The sequence below is a fragment of the Stegastes partitus genome, unplaced genomic scaffold (assembly GCF_000690725.1).
Source record: "Stegastes partitus isolate 25-593 unplaced genomic scaffold, Stegastes_partitus-1.0.2 Scaffold913, whole genome shotgun sequence".
Taxonomy (NCBI): Eukaryota; Metazoa; Chordata; class Actinopteri; family Pomacentridae; genus Stegastes; species Stegastes partitus.
This window is the reverse complement of record NW_007578644.1, coordinates 247,213-268,774: the sequence shown is the minus strand read 5'-3', so window position 1 is coordinate 268,774 and position 21,562 is coordinate 247,213. Positions and strand designations below refer to the sequence as shown.

At 41.5% G+C, this 21,562-nt stretch overlaps 1 protein-coding gene across 1 annotated transcript in view; it reads right to left on the bottom strand.

The window, feature by feature from the left end:
- Positions 1 to 16,283, bottom strand: part of marchf9 (membrane-associated ring finger (C3HC4) 9) — a 25,791-nt gene extending 9,508 nt beyond the window's left edge. Inside the window, exon 1 of the mRNA XM_008293799.1 lies at positions 15,945 to 16,283. Coding sequence (XP_008292021.1) covers positions 15,945 to 16,283 — 339 coding nt within the window. The remainder of the gene's footprint in view (positions 1 to 15,944) is intronic.
- Positions 16,284 to 21,562: the final 5,279 nt, after the last annotated feature.

The following is a 21,562-nucleotide window of genomic DNA, read 5'->3' as shown; positions in this document are numbered from 1 at the left end:
GAAGAAAGAACAGTAGCGGAAAACGAACGCTCTCGGCTTCCGTAAGTATCAGTGTACATGTGCATTAAATGATCAGAAAACTAACTCTACATTCAAAGTTTTGCTCCACCTACCGACAGCCAGTGTTGGTGCAGTTCGTTAGAGGTCTGCGGGTTCAGTTTTATTTTATTCCTGAGGCACGTTGAGCCTGGCAGGCAGATCAAGCTCAGGACTTCTGGAGAATTGAAACCTTCTCGCTGTGCCTGACTTCTGTCGGTAACAAGCAGTACTTTCATTTGTACATGCTTCAATCAACAGAGCTCAGAAGTTCTGGATTCTCCAGAAACCCTGTGCAACATCGGCCTACCGCGCTCAGTACACCTCAGGAACAAAATAGAGCTTAACTCAGCCAACTTCTGATAACTGCACCATTTCCTTTGCCTGTCAGTTCTTTATGGCAATCTGCAGTGCCAAGAGGTCGCTAGCATAGCTTAGCATAAAGGCTGAAAGCAGAGGGAAACTGCTAGCATGGAAGGGAAAGCGAAGTAATCCTAAAATCAAGTGCGTTTAATACACATTTTTAATAAACCAATGAGATCTAAGGTGTTGATTAGTGAGCTTTAGAGGTATTCATAGAGGATTTTGTTATGTTTGGACACGAGCTGTTTCCCTGTTTCCACATTTTATACAAAGAATCCTCACTGGTATCTGTTTTCTTATAAAACAATCTCTTTGGCTGTGTTTCATTGTTTGTCTTTATACTTTATGTTCCACAGCTGCTCTCCCAAAATACATACCGCTTCACAACAGGACGTACTGTTTCGTCAGAATAATACGCCTTAAACGTGGCCGTCACAGTGTGTGGTGCAAACGTGATCGCTTATGTTGGCAGCTCAGCTTGTTTATACTTGTGCGTGACATCAAGACATATGTGACATAACGGAGGATCGTGAGTCAAAATAGACAAGAGAAAAGCACGCTGGCCTGCAAATTTAAAAATCCAGCCGGATGTGAGGCCATCCTGGGGTTTTTGGCATCCTACATTTGACGGACAATGTATTGGGACGTACTAAATATTTTCTGATGTACTCTATAGTACAGAAGTATAATTACTAGTACAGAGCCTTTAGAAAGAAGATATACAGTCATGACTCGATAATCTGACCCTTAACAATCCTAAACTTTGCTATCCGACGGGATTTTAGGAAAAACCAACAGAACCCATTAAAAACAGCCTTAACATAGCGACAGCCTTGGATTCTGACTCCAACATGACATTTAATGTCACCAATCAGGATAACGGCGTATTATCTGACTGAACAATCCCACAGATTGGCTACGTTCACACTGCAGGACTTGATGCTCAACGAGGATTTCTTTGTGAAATCTGATTTTTTGCGAGTTCGTTCATATTTCCATTTAAATACGACTTGTATGTGATCTGCTGTGTGAACTTAACGGTGGTAACAGTGGCGCGTATCTGCCACTCCCCCACCGCCACCGATGGTGAAAACAGAAGTGTGAGCGCTAACTAAACTAGCATCAGCAGCCAAGTACTGCCTGTGTGTTCTGGACACTTCCACCCCGTCAGAGCGCTGCCCCGGGGTGGAAGTGTCCCCCGACCGTGCAGGATATTCTGATGTTCATCATTAACTGGGCCTGAATATCCAGAGAGCAGAAAGCGCTTGTATCTGGACCTCCGTCTTGACAATCCGACAGCCTTGCTATGCAACATAAAAGAAGGTTTTACATTTAGTGTCGGATTATCGAGTCACGACTGTACGTAATTCATCATTAACAGGGTTGTACTTGAAGTACCATAATTTCTGTGGCTTCAACAATGATGCGGCTAATTTATGGATTTTTATGAATTTGCCGCAAGACTAAAGTGACACTAAGAGCAACAACGACAGAGAGACTGAGGAAAAAAGCATTTACGGTACATATTTATCTCAAATATCTCATGTTACAACGTTGGCGTGCGGCTTATAGACAAGTGCGGCCTGTATGTGTTCAAAACTTCTTTTTAAAGTTCGTGGGTGAGGCTTATATTCAGGTCAATAGTCAGAAAATTACAGTAGTCGCTGCTGGACTTTGGAAGAGCTCTGATGTNTAGTCGCTGCTGGACTTTGGAAGAGCTCTGATGTTTACAAGCCCAAACCCAATAGGAAGCTCTACATTCTCCAGCATTCCTGTGCTCCGTCCACCTGTTGGGCTTCACACGCTTCAGGAATATTCACTGATCTGTGCTAACGTCCAGTCTGGAAGTAGCTGCAGCATCCTGGAAAAACTGCCCCGTGTGTTTTTCCATGTTCGACATGGGGGGCAATGCGACAGACCGCATGGACCTATTGTGGTACCGAACGCCATCCGTCTGCTTTAAATGGCCATTAATTGCAAGGAAAGCATGAATTGACCCTGTGAACTGTGTACGAGCTCTAGAGTGGATCAGAGACAAATCCATCAACCAATCGATTAGAGAAAAACAGCATCTGCACATTAGATTGTCGTGGATTCATCGTAGCAACTGGACATTCTTGAGTTCCTTGAAGACGTTCCACCTCTCATCCAAGAGGCTTCATCAGTTCTGACTGACTAGTCGGGAGTTCCAGATACTGATATCCTTAAGGAGCCATTAACACCTGAGTTTCGGTTTCAGGTGGGGGTTTGTTGCTCCTCCTCCTCGTTATGTGAGTCGTTAGTGCTCCTCCTGCCACAATGGGCTTCGTTAGGGGGTTTTGTGGCTAGGTGTGGATGTGGTTTCATCTTCCTGGGGAGAGATCTTGGCTAATAGTTAATGGCTCCTTCAGGATATCAGTATCTGGAACTCCCAACTAGTCAGTCAGAACTGATGAAGCCTCTTGGATGAGAGGTGGAACGTCTTCAAGGAACTCAAGCAGGTCCAGTTGCTACGATTAAACTACGAGAAAAACCATGACTTGGAGGACTGAGAACCTTTACAGACATCCTGCACATTAGATGAACTAAATGTTCCACCGCTAGCTTTCCATCCATCCATTATCTATACATCGCTTAATCCTCCTGGACTGTGGGAGGAATCCGGAGAGCTGGAGGCTCCATGTTCTGAGAACATGGAGACTCCACGCAGAAAGATCCTGGTGCCTCCACCAGAACGCGAACCGGTGACCTTCTAGCTGCGAGGCAACAGTGCTAACAACTGCCCCACCCTGCAGCCCCACCACTAGCCTTAGGAGCCGAAATTAATTATGAATACAAATAAAAAAGACACTATTTGAAGCATATTGAATCATTTGAACCTGGGTATTTTCTACTGAAAGGACAACAGACCAGCCTGTTGCTAGCATAAGAACTGTTGAGGAAAGTAACACAGACAAGCTAGCTGCTGGTTTTATTGGCCAACTATCTGAACAAAATGCAGATGACGTCCTTAACATTTGGTTTGGAGCTAATTTAGAGTCAGCTGGGATAGACTCCAGCCTCCCACGACCCTAGTGAGGATTAAGTGGTGGATGGATGATTGGATGGATGGATGGATGGACGGATGGATGGACTTCAGAGTTGTGTTCACAGGTAGTCTGTTCCTCCCACCACCAAAAACAATGGATTAATCCAAGACCAACCAGTAACTGTCCAATCCATCAGAGTTTGGTCAAATGGGAGCACATCGACATACCAGTCGACTAAACTACAGCCTTACTCGTGATTCTGAACTCTGTCACAGATACCCGGCCTCTAAAAGTTGAAATGCAGGACTTTAATATAACGTTATCGGCGGGTCATGTGCTTACTCTCCATTGTGTTTCCTCATTTGGCGACGGATGGGCTCTTAACAGGCATTTATTTAGATGAGAATCATCCAGATCACCACTTTAAAGACAGCTGCTTCCCTTCACCGAGAGCTTCTATCACGCTGATGAGAAAATAAACTGTTCATCTGACAGAAGTGTCGACGAGTTACTTAAAAACTGTGCTCAGTCATTGAAAAGGTAAATACTTCTCACCCCGTTCCTCTCTATAGAGGAAATATTCTGCCTTTTAACGCGCAGAAACAGAAAAACGAGACGCTTTACGAGCAGCCAGAACACAATCTGGAGGGATTTACTGACCATCCTGCAGTTAGCTTAGCCTCCGTTTTCTGCACACTGCTCTCCAGGAAAATAATAACAGGCCCTTTTTTTTTTTTCACGGCAGCCATTTTAACATAAAGTAAACACAGGTGTTGGTTCTGACATTAGGGAGGGTTCAGTTCTATTTATGCTCAGAGCTTTAAATCATGTGATGAGAAAGATGTGCACTGCTGGCTTTCTCTGAAATTACACTCCCGGGATGAACCTGAGGGGTCGTGAGATGATAAATCGGATAAATGTTTTAGGATTTATGTCTAGTTGTTGCTAACTTTTGTTAAATAGCGGCTAGAAGTTGCTTTTTTAGGACGTGGCAGTTACTAAATAAAACCGTGTGAGAGGTTTAGAGGAAAAAAAGTCCAAGTAAGCGCAGTTTTTAAACGTCTCCAGACTGGAAGCACTGATCTAATCTTTACTAATTATACCCGTTGTGCTTGTGGTGTGTTTTTTTTCAATGTAAAACCGACTTCTGTGCAATAAACTGCCACGAAACAGAAGTGTAAAGTCGCATAAAATGGAAATAATCGAGAAAAAGTACCTAAAAATTGTACTCAAGCACATTAGATCCACTTTCTATCACTGCCTCTTAATGCCGCCGTTGTAACATTACTGTATTTCCAACTATAACTACTCATTGTTGAATAAAGTAATCCCATTACTGCCCAACACGAGCTGCCAGCAGCTTCTTCCGAGTCACATTACCTCATGATGCACCTTGAAACCTGTACTTTTTTATCAAGATGACAGAATTATTGCCTTTTTTTTTCAGAAAAAGGAAATATTATCGATGAACACATGGTTTAATCCTCAAAAATGAAAGAATTTAGCGTCAGGTCAGTGTTTTTCTCTTTGCATTGACAACAGAAATGGTGGAAAATGAGCCTAATTAGTAAGAAGCAGATTACTGTTTGCTTGTTTTTGTGTAGAAATGTTCCTAAATCTCTAGTTTACAAACGGTGACTCAGAAATGTGAACCGGAGTCTGTTCACAGAGTATTAACTGCTTAATCAGTGCAGGTTTTATGCGGCAGAGAACAGCGCTGACACAAATAACGCTTCGTGTTTTTTTTTTTTTTTTCTGTCCGTCTGCATTCTGTCGTTCCCCCATCTGGCTCGTTTGACCTTCCCACTTATAATAAAAGACTTCAAGTGTCCCGACGCATAAAAGCAGCGGGTTTGGCAGATGAGCCACGCGCCACTCATAAACTTTAAAATAACTTGCCTGCTGACATTATAAAGATAACTCAGAGAAGGTCAGGAGTATATGAGGAACGAAATAAAAAACAATATGGATGCAAACATTTCTAAAATGTCAGGCGGAGAGGTGCGTTACGTTTCCAGGACGGAGCGAGAAAGTTAATGTCATGATCAGCGAGAACAAAATACAAACAGAGACCTTTAGAAGCCGCGATTATCGTTTTAAACCTCGAACAGGAGGAGAAAAAGTGATACGTGCAATGATCTCAGTTCTGCTCAAACAGAAGGAGTTTTTTTGTTTTTTTGTTTCTGCAGCTCCTCCATTAATGAGCAACAACAAACCGCGTTTAAGTCAAACGTAAAAGCTTCTGTTGTTTGCATTCATCCTGAATTCATCCCCAAAAAATCCACTTCTGAGGCAGCGCGTTTGATGTTCAACATATTGATCATCCTGCTGGAGATCACAAAGAGGCACATTTAGTTTAGAGAAACCAAAGAGAATCTGTGAAGGATGTGTTTGATGTACAGAAGCACAGTAATGACTGAACAATGTGGTCACTTTTAAGAGAAATAATAAAAAAAATCTGGATGCAGCAGAACAAACAAAACCATTAAGTAAAAATCTGAAATTCACCAGAATTAAACCTGCAAGGTTATCACAGATAATAACACCACTAACAAGCTGTTAAGGCTGTTCAATGAGCTTTTTACAACAATAGTTTTGCACTAAAAATCCTGTTTTTGTTGAATTCTTGTTTTGCATTTCCTCTTTTGAGAGTTGATTCCTGTACCTGAAGGCAAAACACGGAGTAAAAAAAAAAAAACACAGAATGAGACATAAAAGGTCACATCTGGACCAGCAGGATGAACTCATACTGTAAAAAAAATAAAAAATAGAGCATGTAGTGAGAAACTGTGTTCGAGCAAACAAAGAAGTAACATCATGCTTTAATTTAACCTCATTTTAGGGGGTAAAATGAGCTTCCTCGCTTTGTGTGTGGCACTGAGACGCAAAATTAATCATCAAAAACAAGTCCTAAACAGGATTTTTTAACGTTTTGTACAGCTGGGCATTGTCTTCTGCAAACATTACGTCAAAAGGTGGAAGCGTTCCATTTGTTAGGAACTACTTTAAGCAGCGGATTAATACACATTTGGTGCTCCAGTAAGTATTTAGGACAGCAGGATGGTGTATCTGGCACTGTTTCAGGATAAACTGAGTGTTCATTGTAATGAAGGAACATGTCACCCAGCATAACAGTGCGACTCATTAACCCTTCGTGCACCGTGGGTTTTTTTTTTAGAGCCGTCCGCCATTTTTGGATCAAATCTGAGCAACTATACGCCCTCTAAACGTCGTGTCATGATTCAAAATGGTGGAAACCATTTTAGGACACCGACGCCACGGCAACAGGAGGTCCTCACTTTGTAATCAGAGTGCAAACACAGTGAAACGATATTTTCTTATGTTTTCGGTTGTCTGTAGGTGTTGAATCGCTATGTGCTGCTCGTCCGACTCACCAAATGCAGACGGAGGGTAAAAGCCTAAAATTTTCGTTGCACATTTTACGCAGTTTTCTCTGCACATTTGCCATTTTCAAAATTCCATCACCACAGACAACAACAACCTTCGAGCAACAACCTACAAGATGTGGATTGTGTAGTAAGGCCGCCTTGCTAGCTTTTTCAGTAAATCCATTTTAATCAGGATGCTCGCCCCCCTGCATGCTTAGTAATTCCCTCGCCACTCTTTGGTAACCATCCCTTCATCCTTTGCTTCGCACCACCCAAGACTTCTGCGACTGGTTTAAAGAAATAGATACAAGCCTGAGTGTATTTTTCCCCCTTATAAAGTAGATTTATAATGAGGTGCAGTCAGACCATTCTGCACCACTGAGATAGATGTGACTATACGAACCATCAATACTTCATGTTTATTGTCTACAAAAGCTGTTCAATGCATCCTGGTAGTGCCACCTTGTATTTAAGAGGACATGGTGATGTAGCTGCTCCCTATTTGTATAAAGTGTATTAAATGGTCTATTTCATGCAACGTGATTCGCCGCTTCGATTGACTGTAGAAAATGTGTAGAATTATATATACGTTCTATAGCCAAGAATCCTTTAAGTCCTTTAAGCTAACCGTTAAGCTAACCTAATCATGCATTGTGATTTTCCCCGGTGAGGGATCAGTCAAGTTCCTCTTATCTGGCCCTGCTAGTTTTTTGTGGTGCAATTCTACCCGTCAGTACTTTGAGGAAACACTAAAGCTACATCCTTCGCTTGGTCCCGCCTACGACGACTATGATTGGTTTAAAGAATTACAAACATCATGTTCTCAAGAGTGAGAGTCTGACAAAGGGAGACTATGTCCATCGTAACACCACCTAGTAACTCGTCCATCAAGCGTCCAATGGTGGGAAGCGAGTCGACTCCTTAACGTACTGCTAACATCTAACAAACAAGAAACCCTTTCAAGCTTTTGGACTTTTTTAGTAAAAGAGTTGAGGAATGTCATGGGGTTAAAGGGTAGTCCTGCAGAGAGCAAGTTCCCAAACTTTGATAAATGCAAACTGAAAGACTGTGACTGTCCTTCTGTGTGAAACACTATCAGACGTTTTACCAAGTGTCCAGAAACAACATATGTTCATATTTGAGTGGTCGTAATCACTGGATGTCGAAAGTGGGTCAAAACCTGCCATTGGCTGCTCATTTCAGGAAGCTTTGTCCTTCTCTTCTGCTGTCAAACAACAACAACAACCTCAAAATTTGCAACCAGCCGCCTGGAAAATTGCAAACATCTGGATCGTGCAGTGAGAAAGCCCTGCTAGTGTTTTGTGGTAGATTAACCATTTTAATTTTTACTAACAGTATTCATCGGCCTGCAAGCAAATGTTTCACCACAATGATTCCTTAATTTGAGGGAACACTAGAAGCACAACCTTCGCTTAGCTAGACCTACAACAACTGTGATTGGTATGAAGAAATACAAACAAACCAGACATTTTTGTTTTTTTTCTACTTTAGCAGAATGATACAAAGGTACAGCAAGACCACGATGTTCCACAGAACGAGCTGGCAACGCAAGACTAACGTGACAGAAAATACAAAGACGCAAACAAGAAAGTCAAGTGTTATAAAGCTACAAAGTCAAAGGGGAGAAATTGCGTCGCCTGACTTGTACGTTATCATCACAGATCATTACTGTACATATGAGGCAGTAGGAAGCGTCTCCACATTCGGTAGTTCAGTCGGCTTAGTATCATCCATTCTGATCGCTAACAAATAAAACTAACTACGATAACGTCCAGTGGAGTCGTCATCCCTGATTAAAGCTTTGTAACGTGGAATTTAACCCAAATTATGACGGTTTCCTAAACCTAGCCGAGCAGGTTTAGAGCCTAAACTTAACTGAACATGCAAATAAACTAACAAAAAAACAGAAAAGTCAAAAAATGTAAACTACAGTTATGCTCCAAGACACGAACCTCAGTCTCCTGAATGAAAGTCTGCTGACGTACACCTCCGACAACCTGCAACGTGGACTCTGATTCGCCTTTTATCACAACTCCACTGCAATTAAGTTAGTAGATACCAGCCGAGTGAGATTCTTATTGGCATTTCTTGAGAATGACTCACAATGGTAACAACTATGGTGGATGGACGGCTGAACAAAACGTAGACGTGGAAGGCCAACGTTTGTTTCCTGTCTCATTGCAATCATTCATTAATCTGAACAAAAGCAGTAATTTTAAACCCAAATCATAATCTTTCTCTACCAACAACCAAACCTTGACCAAATGATAGGAATCAGATCAGACTTCTATGATCAATACTTTATGCAGCCCTGTCCTTCACATATATATGTATGTATCTATGTATTAGATGGAGTGGCCTTGACACCCTGAAAATGAAGGGAACGCTTCAAACAAGTTGTGATTTTAACCCAAATCTTACAAATTTTCTTCAACCTGGATCCCAAAAACAATGCGTGAAACCAAAACCTCCGTCTAAGGCCCCGTTTACATGGAACAAAAACAGTGACATTTCAATGGGTCTTTGGTTTACAGGTAAACGAAGCTACAAGTCACCAAAAACAATCGAATCTGAAAACTCCGACCCCAGTGGAGATTTGTAAGAACTCCGTCTTTACATTCACAGAAGGAGACGAAGTTTGACGTCACAGTATGCGACAAAAGCGTCATACGTGTGCGATCCATGTTTACAGTTTGGCTGCTGTGATAGAAATGGAGTCTGTTAAAGCAGTGCTGGTTTTTATATTTTGCCCTGTTTGCATTTACATTCAGAAATGTTCTATTACGTGGAGGAGCAGAGGAAACAGGAAGTAATTCGTGCCATTCGTTGTTGTGTTTTTTCCAGGATTCTGATTGGCTAGCATGGCTTTATGCTTCTCGTTACACGGCCCCCTACAGGTCTGGCAGCTCATAGCAGCTCTTAATGATGTGTTAATGCGGGTTTGTGTAAACGAAGATTTCTTTGAGAATGACATCGTGTGAACAGTGTTATTTTGAAAACGTAGATCCGTTTTTGTAAATGTGTAAACATGGCCAAAGTGTGATGGCTCCATATTGAACATGAAATAAAGGGTGAAAATCCAGATGCAGGTTCTGCCTCCACCTTCCCTCCAACATTTCAACATGGACTTTGTGGTTCTTTCAAACTGGAATTGTTCCCTATTATGTCATAGTTTTACCTTTTGGGTCAACAATAAGTTTCTTTCAAAACGTAAATGCAGTTTAGTTGTGTAGGAACGTTATTTTTGTGGGACAAACTAAATTTTTTGGCATATTTGCCAATCGATTTGTGGTTGAGGATTTGTATTTTTTGCAACATTGGAGCTCTATGTAGAGAAGAACAATGGTTCCACTTGGGACATGAAATCAGAAGTACAGGATGCAGGATATGCCTCCACCTTCCCTCCAACATTTAACTAGTGTTGCCTAATGTCATACTCTAAACTTTTGGTGCGGAAATTCTGTTTTTTTCAAGCTGTAATTGCAGTTTAGTTGTGTAGGAACATAGTTTTTGTGAGTCCGAGTGGGTTTGGAGGGCATATTTGACGTATTTACCAATTAATTCAAAGGTTTTGTGGGTTTTTTGCAACATTGGAGCTCTATGTGGAGAAGAATAATGGGTCCATGTGGGACATAAAATCAACGGTAAAGGATGCAAGTTATGCCTCCACCTTACTGCCAACATTTTAATATTGACTTTTTGGCTGGAATTGTTGCCTATTATGTCATAGTTTTAAATGGTAAATGGTCTGCACTTATATAGCGCGTTTATCCAAGGTGCTTTACACTGTGTTTCTCATTCACCCATTCATACACCAATGGTGACAGAGCTGCCATGCAAGGTGCTGCCTGCTATTGGGAGCAACTTCAGGTTCAGTGTCTTGCCCAAGGACACTTCGACTGTGGAGGGACGGGGAATCGAACCACCAACCTTGTGACTGGAGGACAACCCGCTCTACCACCTGAACCGGAGCCCTCCAACGTTTAACTTTGTAGTTTTATCAAACTGGAAGCGTTGCCTATACACCATATTCTAACCTTTTGGGTAAAAAAGAAGTTTCTCTCAAGATGCAATTGCAGTTTCGCTGTCTTGGACCATAGTTTTTGTGGGTCAGATGGTGTTACACCATCATTTTTGAGCAGCAGAGTTGATTTTCAGGGCTTTTTTAAAAATATATTTGCTAATTAATTTGTTGAATTTGTGTTGTACATGAGCAACACTGACAACCTGACCCCTAAATGAACTGTAACTCGTAAAAAGATTGTGGGGGAGCATCCGATCCCAGTTTACTTCAATGGTCTCGGCCTGCTGCTATTTCTCTGAGTGGTGGCAATAAGGCTGTAATCTGTTCAGATGGTGATGTTTGGAGAGCATTTTTTTTTCATGTATTTGCCAATTAATTTGTTGAATTTGTGTTTTCTATGAGCAACGTTGGCGCCTCTTGTAGAGAAATTAGATGTACGAGGCTTTGAAGACACAGACAGCACTTGTTAGCGGGTTCGGTTCATTGTTGGGACTCGGCGAGATAAATCTACGACAGATTCATCCGACAAACACAAAGGCTGCCAGCTGCACACAAACACACTCTCCTCCCGCTCGGATGATCGGGCGTGGGTTTGTCCCTCAAGGCCACTTCGCCGAGCATGAAGGTGTTAATTTAGTGTGTCACTTCATGACTAAGAAAATGGTCTTCCTCCTCAGCCGCAACCTTTACACAAAAATTCAGTGTGGAAGCAGCCTCCCGCCCCGCTCTGGAAACTCGCTGTTGGGCTCTGAAAGAAGAAAAGGCCACGCAGGGGTTCATCACCTCCGCCAACCTCCTCTTACTCCAGCACACTTGTAATTCCCCGCCGGAGCTTTGCAGCGACTTCTGTGAACGCAGGCAGTGTTAAGTGGAATCAGGCCGCTGTAACGCTGACGCCTCTGACAGACAGTTAATAAGGATTCATACTGGATGCAGCCCACAGAGCAGGTGATTATGTCTGCAGGTAATTGGCCCGCTGACAGCGACATGATCTCCGGCCCCTGTTGTGACCCGCTTGAATAATGAAATAACAATAAAATGGCAAACGTGAGCTCCTCCACACCTCGCACCCGAGTAGGCAGAAGACACTTTCCCTTCCCTTCCCCCTACGTTTACTTTATTTTTACGTGGTTTTGTCTTGATAGGTTTAATACATCCCAATCTTATTTTCACCACTTGGTTAAATGGCAGCAGGTTGAGACCAAACAAGATGCTCCAACACTGTAATCCCCCTTCTGATCCCCACATTTTGATTTCAGGGTCAGTTTGTGTCATTACAGACCCCAAATAACGAAAAAGTGATTCTGGTAGATGAATCGTAGCAGCTGGACTTGCTTGAGTTCCTTGAAGACGTTCCACCTCTCATCCAAGAGGGGCTTCTTTAGGTCTTTTGTGGCTTAAGATATTAAGAACTCTCCCCATGAAGATGAAACCACATCCACACCTCGCCGCTAAAGACCCTAACGAACCCCATTGTGGCACATAACGAGGAGGAGGAGCAACAAACCCCCAAATGAAACCAGTTAATGGCTCCTTAAGGATATCAGCATCTGAAACTCCCAACTAGTCAGTCAGACCTGATGAAGCCTCTTGGATGAGAGGTGGAACGTCATCAAGGAACTCAAGCAGTTGCTACGATTAACCTACGAGAACAACCATGACCTGGGTGACTGAGAATCTTCACAACAACCAGAAAGTAAACTCTTGACAACATTCTGGAGCGATGCCGCTATCTGAAAGACACAAATCCATTTTCAAGAAAAGACCATGAAACTCAACCCTATCCAGGACTTTTGGGGTCTTCTGGACCCCAGACCGTTTGGTTTAGGTGACGGTATTGGTTTTTAAATATAAAAAGAGGGACATTTGTCACGCATTTGGAACCAAAAATACGTCAACTTATCAGAAAATGTATTTAACATCGTATAAAAGTCTATAATGAATTCTTTCTTGGGGTCCAGTGAACCCTGAAACACCCTCTACGTCTGGCACCATGACAGTCCTGAACAGGGTTAATGCAAAAAAACAAAATAAATGTAAAAATGGCCCGTCTCTGGGCATCAGAGTAAAGTTTCGTCAAACACTTCTCTTTTTTTTATTCTAGTTTTGGGTCCCAAATAACAAAAAAGTACATTTTGGAGCAACACCATCGTCACAAACAGAATAAGAAGCCCCGACACCGTAATGGTTTATTTTAATTACAGGGTCAGTTTGTGTCATTTCAGATGCTGGTGTTGCTGCTAAATGTACTTTTGTTGTTGTTTAGGACCCAAAACTACATTAAACAAAGAGAACAAACGTCACGCTGATGCCCCGAGACAGAACATTTTTACCTTTTTTAATTTTATTTGTGAGTAAACGATCTTCCCTTGGTTTCTATAATACATTTCATAGACTGTAGCTTTATTCCCACCAATTAATTAAAATGCTGAAGACTGAGACCATTAAAATAAATTGGGATAAGATGCCCCCTGACAAATACTTTTACTTTTTTGTTATGTAGGAACCAAAACTACATTAAACAAAGAGACTCGTTGGACCAAACTTTACAGTGAAAGATTTACATATTTTGTATTTTTACATTAAGTTAAATGATCTTTACTTATTCCCACCATTTAACTAAACAGCAGCAGGTTGAGCCCGTTCAGATAAACTGGGATAAGATGCTCCTCCTCCTGAAAAACTAGATCAGTTTGTGTCATTTCAGATGGAAATGTTGCTCCAAAATTTACTTTTTTTGTTATTTGGGGCCCAAAACTGCATGAAAATAAATAAAATGTTTGTTTTTTACATTAAGTTAAGACTGTAAACTCATTTAAGGGTGAAAATACAAACACTTCCAGGTCTGAAAACATGAGAAATTCTCAAAATTCAGCTGAAAACACTTTACAGAACTTATGTTGCTCCAAGATTTTGCTCAAAGTTTATTTGTTTGGTATTTGTGACCCAAAACTACACTGAAGAAAGAAGATTGTTGGACCAAACTGATGCCCTGAGACACAAAATTTGGACTATTTTGTTGTTGTTTTTTTATACTTACTGATCTTTTTCTTGATTTCTAGATAGCAGCATTGTTCCAAATCTTTTTTGAGAGTTTCCTTTTATGTTATTTGGGATTTGAAACGACCTTTTTTTGGCTGAATTTAGAGATTTTCATGTTTTCAGACCATGACATTTTCGTATTTTCACCCTTAAATGAGCTCACACTCTTAACTCAATGTAAAAAAACAAAAATTTGGTCTTTTTTCAGTGTAGTTTTAGGTCACGAATACCAAATAAATGAACTCTTCTGTTGAATTTTGAGACTTTCACACATATTTTTTTTAACCCTTAAATGAATTTACAGTCTTAACTTCATGTAAAAAAACAAACATTTTATCAAACAGTTGTCTTCTGAGTCCCAAATAACAACAAAAAAGTACATATTGGAAAAACACCACCGACACAAACTGACCCAGAAATTAAAGCGAACCAGGATGAGGACTGGAGTGTTGGAGCATCTTGTCCTGGTTTAATGGTCTCAACCTGCTGCTATGAAATGAGCTGGTGGGAATAAGACTATAGTTTAGTTTAGAAACCAAGAAAAGATCCTTTAACTTCATGTAAAAGAACAAAAAATGGTCTGTTGGGGGGTGAGAATATGAAAACTCTCAGGTCTGAAATTCTCAAAATTCATCAGACTTGTACTCGTTATTTAAGTCGCTCCCTTCTGCACATGTGGAAGCAAAAAAAAAAAAAAAAAGATAGAAATGCGCGTGAGAAGCTGCTGATGTAGTAAAGTGTAGTTCAGGGTTTTCCCTCGGTGCTTTGTTTGCTTTGCTCTTTGTCTGTAGCTAAAAGAGGCAGCTCAGAGCCACGATGAGTCACCTTGCCGGAGAGCCTAAAAGCACCAAAACATGAACCTTTTTTTTTCATTAAAGGAACATGTTTGAGTGGGCAAAGACAGCTACCTGGGGTTGATCCCTGTCTGCAGCAGCATCATCATCATCCACAACAAGCCCGAAGTGATTTATTACTCTCCGGTTTACTATGTCTCACAATACAAACTCTCAGGCAGATGTCATAAATTAGCACATGGGCCGCAATAACACTATACGCCGATCTCAGAGAAGTGACTAAATGGTAATATCCATCTGTGCTCCTACAGGATTTACAGTGTTTCTAATTATCTCGGGCTTCAGGGCTACCTGCTGATCCAGGCGGCGCAGGTTTTCTTGCACATCTGGTGAGACCAACATTTGGCTGCAGACCAAAGCCGAGCAGGAGCAGCAGCAGCAGCAGCAGCAGCAGCAGCTACTTCTTATTGTTTTGTTTGGGCTCGAGCAGGCGAGCAGGAATAAAAACACATGATGAATCCATTGTCTGGGAAGCTGCTGCGATGATCATCACAGGATCAATAGTTTGATCATCCCGTCCTGACACACGAGGACGGTTGATTTACATTTTACAAAATGATTGTGACTCATGCATATTCAGCCGCTCTCTCACTCTGTTTGTCATCCTGCAGACCTAATTGGCTAACTTTCTTTGTTGCTATGCTGGCCAGATTTCAGATGTGTGGGAACTGCTGCCTTTTTTTTTTTCTTTTTTTTTTTCCACCACTGATTAGCTTTAGTTATGAAAACAGTGTTATTTAGATAACCAGATCACTGAGCAGTCATCCTCACACAGAGAGAAAGAAAGAAAAAAAGGACAATAGTTGCCTCTAATGTGATGCTGGGAGGCTTTGTTGCACGCTGGAGGCCAATTTGGTCATTTGAAAGGCTGTGAAATTTAAAAAACTGCCTGATTTGGCCTCATCCTAGATTGTTTTTTTCTTTTTTTTTCCAAAAGGAGGTATTGGAGGGGAAGGTGGGTGGGAGAGAGAGAGAATGTAGGACAGGATGGTTGTAGTAGCTCCACTGAATCACAGAGAGCCTTTGTGATTTGCTGTTACCATAAAAAAAAATCATATATATATTTATATATATCAAAATGGCAGTTTAGAGGGAATTGGATTGTTGGGATTTTTACGCATGCACCTCCCCCCCACACCAAAGAAAAAAACGTTTTTACGCACGAGAAAATGTGACACAAACAACATTTCCGATCAGCCACTTTTACCTGCTCGGGGCCTTGGAAACAGATCCGGCACTGGGGGGTCCGCAGGCTGCTGGCGGTGCTGGCCAGGGACACGGCGTCCAGGCCCACTTGCAGCTTGGGCTCCTTGTCCTCGAACGCCAGGCTCCGGGGCCGCGGGTCGCTGCCGTAGTACTCCTCCTCGTCGTCCCGGGAATGGCAGTCGACGAAAGGCGGCCAACCGCAGCCGCCCATCCCCAGACCGCGCATGGCTCCGCCGGACCTGGATCTCTCTGCGTCTGAGCCGGACTGTCTCGAATCGGATCGCATAAACACCAGGACTTTCAGTTCATTGAAAAACATGCGGATCCGATACTTGAACATGTTTGGCTACATAAAGAATCCGGCAGACTGGAATAAATGAACGTTTTGTTGTGTCCCTTTTCTCCCCCTCCTCCTCCTAGTATTAATATTATTATTATTATAATAAATATGGTTATTACTCCTCATACACCCAATATGTTCATGTTTATTGTCGTGTTCTCCACATTTATTGACAGGAAATCCACGGAAATGAAAGCCTCTCGCCCCACTGATGGCATGTGTGTCTAAGCCAATGCGGATGAAAGATTTTCCCTTTCAGCTGGACTCTTTCAATATTCATCACTCAAACAACTCGTCTAGATGCATCTTCCACCACCGCACCCCATCACACAGCACCTCCACTGTCCATGTTTAATCTTCAAATACAACCTTCTTCTTCTGCTTCTGGGGTTTTGCTTTTTCTTTTTATTTCACATGCAGCAGAAAATAGCCTACATGTTTTTTTTCCTGTGTGGGTTTTTTTTTTTCTCTCGCTACCCAAAGCCTGCCAGAGAGTGGACGAGTGGAAGAGAGCGCAGCGCCGAGCCACGAACCAGGAGCTGCTGGGAAATAAAAAAACACAACGACATGCCATCCACAGCACAGTCACATCTGGGGCTCCTGTCAAGAATCATAATCCAAAAAAAAAAAAAAAAAATAGGCTTGAAAATGGAAGTTTGGTTTATTAAAACGTTTTTTTTTCTTCTATTATTGTCCCTCAGTGGAGCATCCCAAACGTCAAATCATGATTTTTTCTTCTTCTTCTATTTCATCTCCTTCTCTCCTGTGTGGAGCCTCCACGATGAATCCGGAAAAACACAATCCTTTTCATCATTTGCATTTTCACAAGCCTGGCTGGAAACACGGCGGCGGCGGCACAAAAACACCAGAGAGCCTCCTGATTCCCATCTGCGCCTCGATGTCCATCAGCTGAAATGTCACAGGAGGAGGAGGAGGAGGCAGCGGAGGGCTTTTTTATTTTCAATCAGAGCGAGAAGAAACCAAGAGAAGAGTCTCCGCATCCGCCAGCAGCGATGCCATTGATTGTGGGATCAGATAGATGCTGCTGCTGCTGCTTTTTTCCTCCTCGAAATGGTCGGTTTTGGAGATTGAACCGACGCAGCAGCTACTTCCGGAACAGGGAGGTAAAAAAAATAAAAAAATAATAAAAAAAATCCCTCCGTGACTGTCATCGTGTAAACAAGCCGCTGTAAGGTTTTCTTTTCTCTTTTTCTTTCTTTCTTTTCTTTTTCTTTTTCTCGTCCTCCGGTCCTCCCTCCTTCTCCCTCCGGTGGAAGAAGCGCCTCTCCCGGTTCTCCTCCCGGTGCTGTCCGCGGTGCTGATCCGCTGCTGACGTGAGCAGCTGCGGCCACATGCAGCGGGAGCGCGCCAAGTACGAACCCGGACCCGGAGCCTCCCGGATGACACAGGAGGAGGCTGAGGTCTGTCAGGAGAAGAAGAAACCCTAAAATAACCCCCCAGTGACCGCTGGATGTGGTCCCAGGGTGGGCTGGTGTCAGTACAGATGCTGCTGCTGCTCCAACATGGACTTCTTTGGTATTTGAGACCCAAAACTGACAAACTGTTGGACCAAACTTTGTGCCCTTTTTACATTTTATTTTTTTACAATTAAGTTTAGCACCTTACTGATTCTGGAGAAGGCCAAAAATATATATAATTTTAAGGGAAGATGATTTTATGTTGTGACAGAACAAAAGAGAAGTATCTGTGGTTTTTCCATAGCAATAGAAAACCTGAGATGACAACAACAAGCCACACAAAAGAACAAGAAAGACAAACAAAAAGACACAAAACGACCACGCAGGAATGCAAAATCAATACAAAGCGACATAAAATGACCACAAAGCGACACAAAATGGCTACACAAGTTCAAAGACATGCGAAAAGAAATGACTACAAAGAGACACAAAAGGGCAACAAAGACGAACAAAAGACACAAAACAAACACACTGATATGCAAAATGATTAAGAAGAGACACAAAATGAGCCCAGATGTACATAAAAGGACCACAAAGACACACAGAATGAATAAAAAATAGACAATAAATGACAACAATGAGACACAAAATGAGCACAAATTCACATAAAAGCACCACAAAGAGACACAAAACTACCGCAAAGAAAATCAATAGAAATAAAATGACAAAAATGAACACAAAATGAGCACAAAGAGACACAGCATGGCTCCAAATGCCAAAACACAACCACAAAAGACACAAAATGACAACAAAAAGATGTCAAATGGCTACCAAGTTCAAAGAGATGCAAAATTATCACTAAAAAATATGAGACGACTACAAAGAGACACAAAAGGGCAAGAAAGACAAACAAAAAGACACAAAATACACATAATGAGACACAAAATGATCACATAGAAAGACAAAATGAATACAAATAGACATAAAATTACCACAAAGAGACACAAAATGGCTACAAAATGCCACAATGCAATCAAAAAAGACACAAAATGGCTACCAAGTATAAAGAGATGCAAAAAGAAATGATTACAAAGACATGTAAAGGCAAGAAAGAAAAACAAAAAGACAAAAAAGAAACACAATGAGACCCAAAATGGCTACAAAATGTCACAATGCAACCAAAAAAAGACACAAAATGCCTCACAAAATGAGCACCAATGTATATAAGTGTCACAATGACACAAAATTACCACAAAGAAACACAAAATTAATACAAAGAGACACAAAACTACCACAAAGAAAATAGCTACAAATAGACACAAAATGACAAAAATGGACACAAAATGACCACAAAGACACACAGTATGGCTCCAAATGCCATAATACATCCACAAAATGACGACAAAAAGACGTACAATGGCTATCAAGTTCAAAGAGATGCAAATAGAAATGACTACAAAGAGACACAAAAAGACACAAAATAAACACAAGACACAAAATGACCACAAAGAAACACAAAAGGAATACAAATAGACATAAAATTACCACAAACAGACACAAAATGGCTACCAAGTTCAAAGAGATGCGAATAGAAATGACTACAAATAGACACAAAATGGGCACAAATGTACATAAAAGAACCACAAAGACACACAGAATGCCACATAGAAACACAAAACGAGTACTAATGGACATATAATGACCACAAAGACACACAAAATGACCACTTAGAAACACAAAATAAATACAAAGTGACATAAAATGACCACAAAAAGACACAAAATGGCTACAAAATGCCATCATGCAACCACAAAAAGACACAAAATGGCTACCAAGTTCAAAGAGATGCGAATAGAAATGACTACAAAGAGACACTAAGGGCAAGAGACTCAAAATGCACACACTGATATGAAAAATGATTAAGAAGAGACCCAAAATAGGCACAAATATACACAAAATGACCACAAAGACACACAAAACGAGTACTAATAGACATATAATGACCACAAAGACATACAATATGACCACAGGGCCACAAAATGAGAACAAAGAGATGAAAAAGGGCCACAGAGACAAAAAAAATAACACAAATAGAGATGCAATGGCTGCCAAAGACATAAAACAAGAGACGCAAAACTACCACAAAGAAACACAAGAAATATACCTAATGTAATCTTAAATACAACAACAGGGAGACAAAAAAAAATGACTACAAATGGGACAAAATCTCCCATTTTCCTCCAATCCATCCATCTCTGAGCCTCTTAAACTTCTCTGCAGCTCCTCTGGTGTCTGATCAGCCATCAAACCATGAATATGCAGCTCGAACAAACACCAAAAAGTGTGAAAACGGGAATTTGTGGTTTTCAGGGGGGTCATGTATGTGCAGGACTAGCTGTTGGCGGGAGGCCCAGTCAACTGTGCAAACATGACAGCGCTATCCGTCTTCTCATCTAACTCTCAGCAAGAAAGCCAGCATTTTCCAGCATGTCAAACTTCTTCTTTTTTTTTTTGAAGTCATCTCTCACCCTTTTCCAAAATATATCCAGAGACTGAAAGCTGTGGGGTTTTTTTTTTGCTCAAGGGCACCTCAGCATGACACCTGGATGAACACAAGTCTGTCAGATATGCACCAGATTTGTCACATAAATTTAATATTTAAACAGTTTGCTGCTGTCAGTTATATTTACAGAAGGACACTGGAAAGCTAGAATCCAAACTATTATTGCTACCGTACGTCAACTACGACTTATAGCTCTCTCTAAGTGCAATTTTAAGGTGCTTTATAAGCAGCTTTAGCTTTTATTACAGAGAAAAATATGGCACTCTTCATTAAATTTACTAAACAGCTTCAGTTATCTGCAGATAAACACTCATTGCATGCAAAATATAAGATTAGTTTAAAATATATATTGCATGATTATAGGTGAAAGGAGTAAAATGAGCTCAAATTGTACATAATGCATCGATAGCAACAATCCAGCAACACCAGATAAATGTAGTTTGTTTTCTTTTACATACGGACTATAGAAGCATCTCCACGTCATGATGCTGCCACCACCGTGCTTCATCATGATGCTGCCACCACCGTGCTTCACGTCATGATGCTGCCACCACCGTGCTTCATCATGATGCTGCCACCACCGTGCTTCACGTCATGATGCTGCCACCGCCGTGCTTCATCATGATGCTGCCACCACCGTGCTTCACGTCATGATGCTGCCACCGCCGTGCTTCATCATGATGCTGCCACCACCGTGCTTCATGGTGGGGATGGTGTGTTGTGCTGATGTGCAGTGTTTGGTGTCCGTCCATCACTGCACATCTTCCACATGCCTTCTGGTGAACTTCAGTCCAGATTATTTTGAGCTTTTATTTTCCAACAGTGTTTTTCTCTTTGCTTACACTGCCATAAGCTTTGACTGGTGACAGTCTATCATCTCATCTGCTGAACCTCCTTCAGAGGAGTCATAGGTGTCTTAGTGGCCTCCCTCACTCGTCTCTTTCTTGCACAGTCAGATTTTAAGGCGACCTGCTCTGGACATATTTACACATGTGCCATATTCCTTCCATTTAGATTTAACTGTACTCCTCGACATATCCAGTGACTTGGAAATTTTCTCGTATCGAACTCCTAACTTTTGCTTTTCAAAAACCTTTTCACAGAGATGCCTGGAGTGTTGTTTTGTCTTCCTGGTGTAGTTCTGTCCAGGAGTACTGATTCACCAGTGACTGGATCTTCCAGATGTCTTTTAGTCCAATCACCTGAGACACATTCACTGAACTGAGATGATCTTCAGTTCACTAGTTGGCCACGGCTGTGTTGAATACTTATGCAATCACCTATATTTTGAATTGATT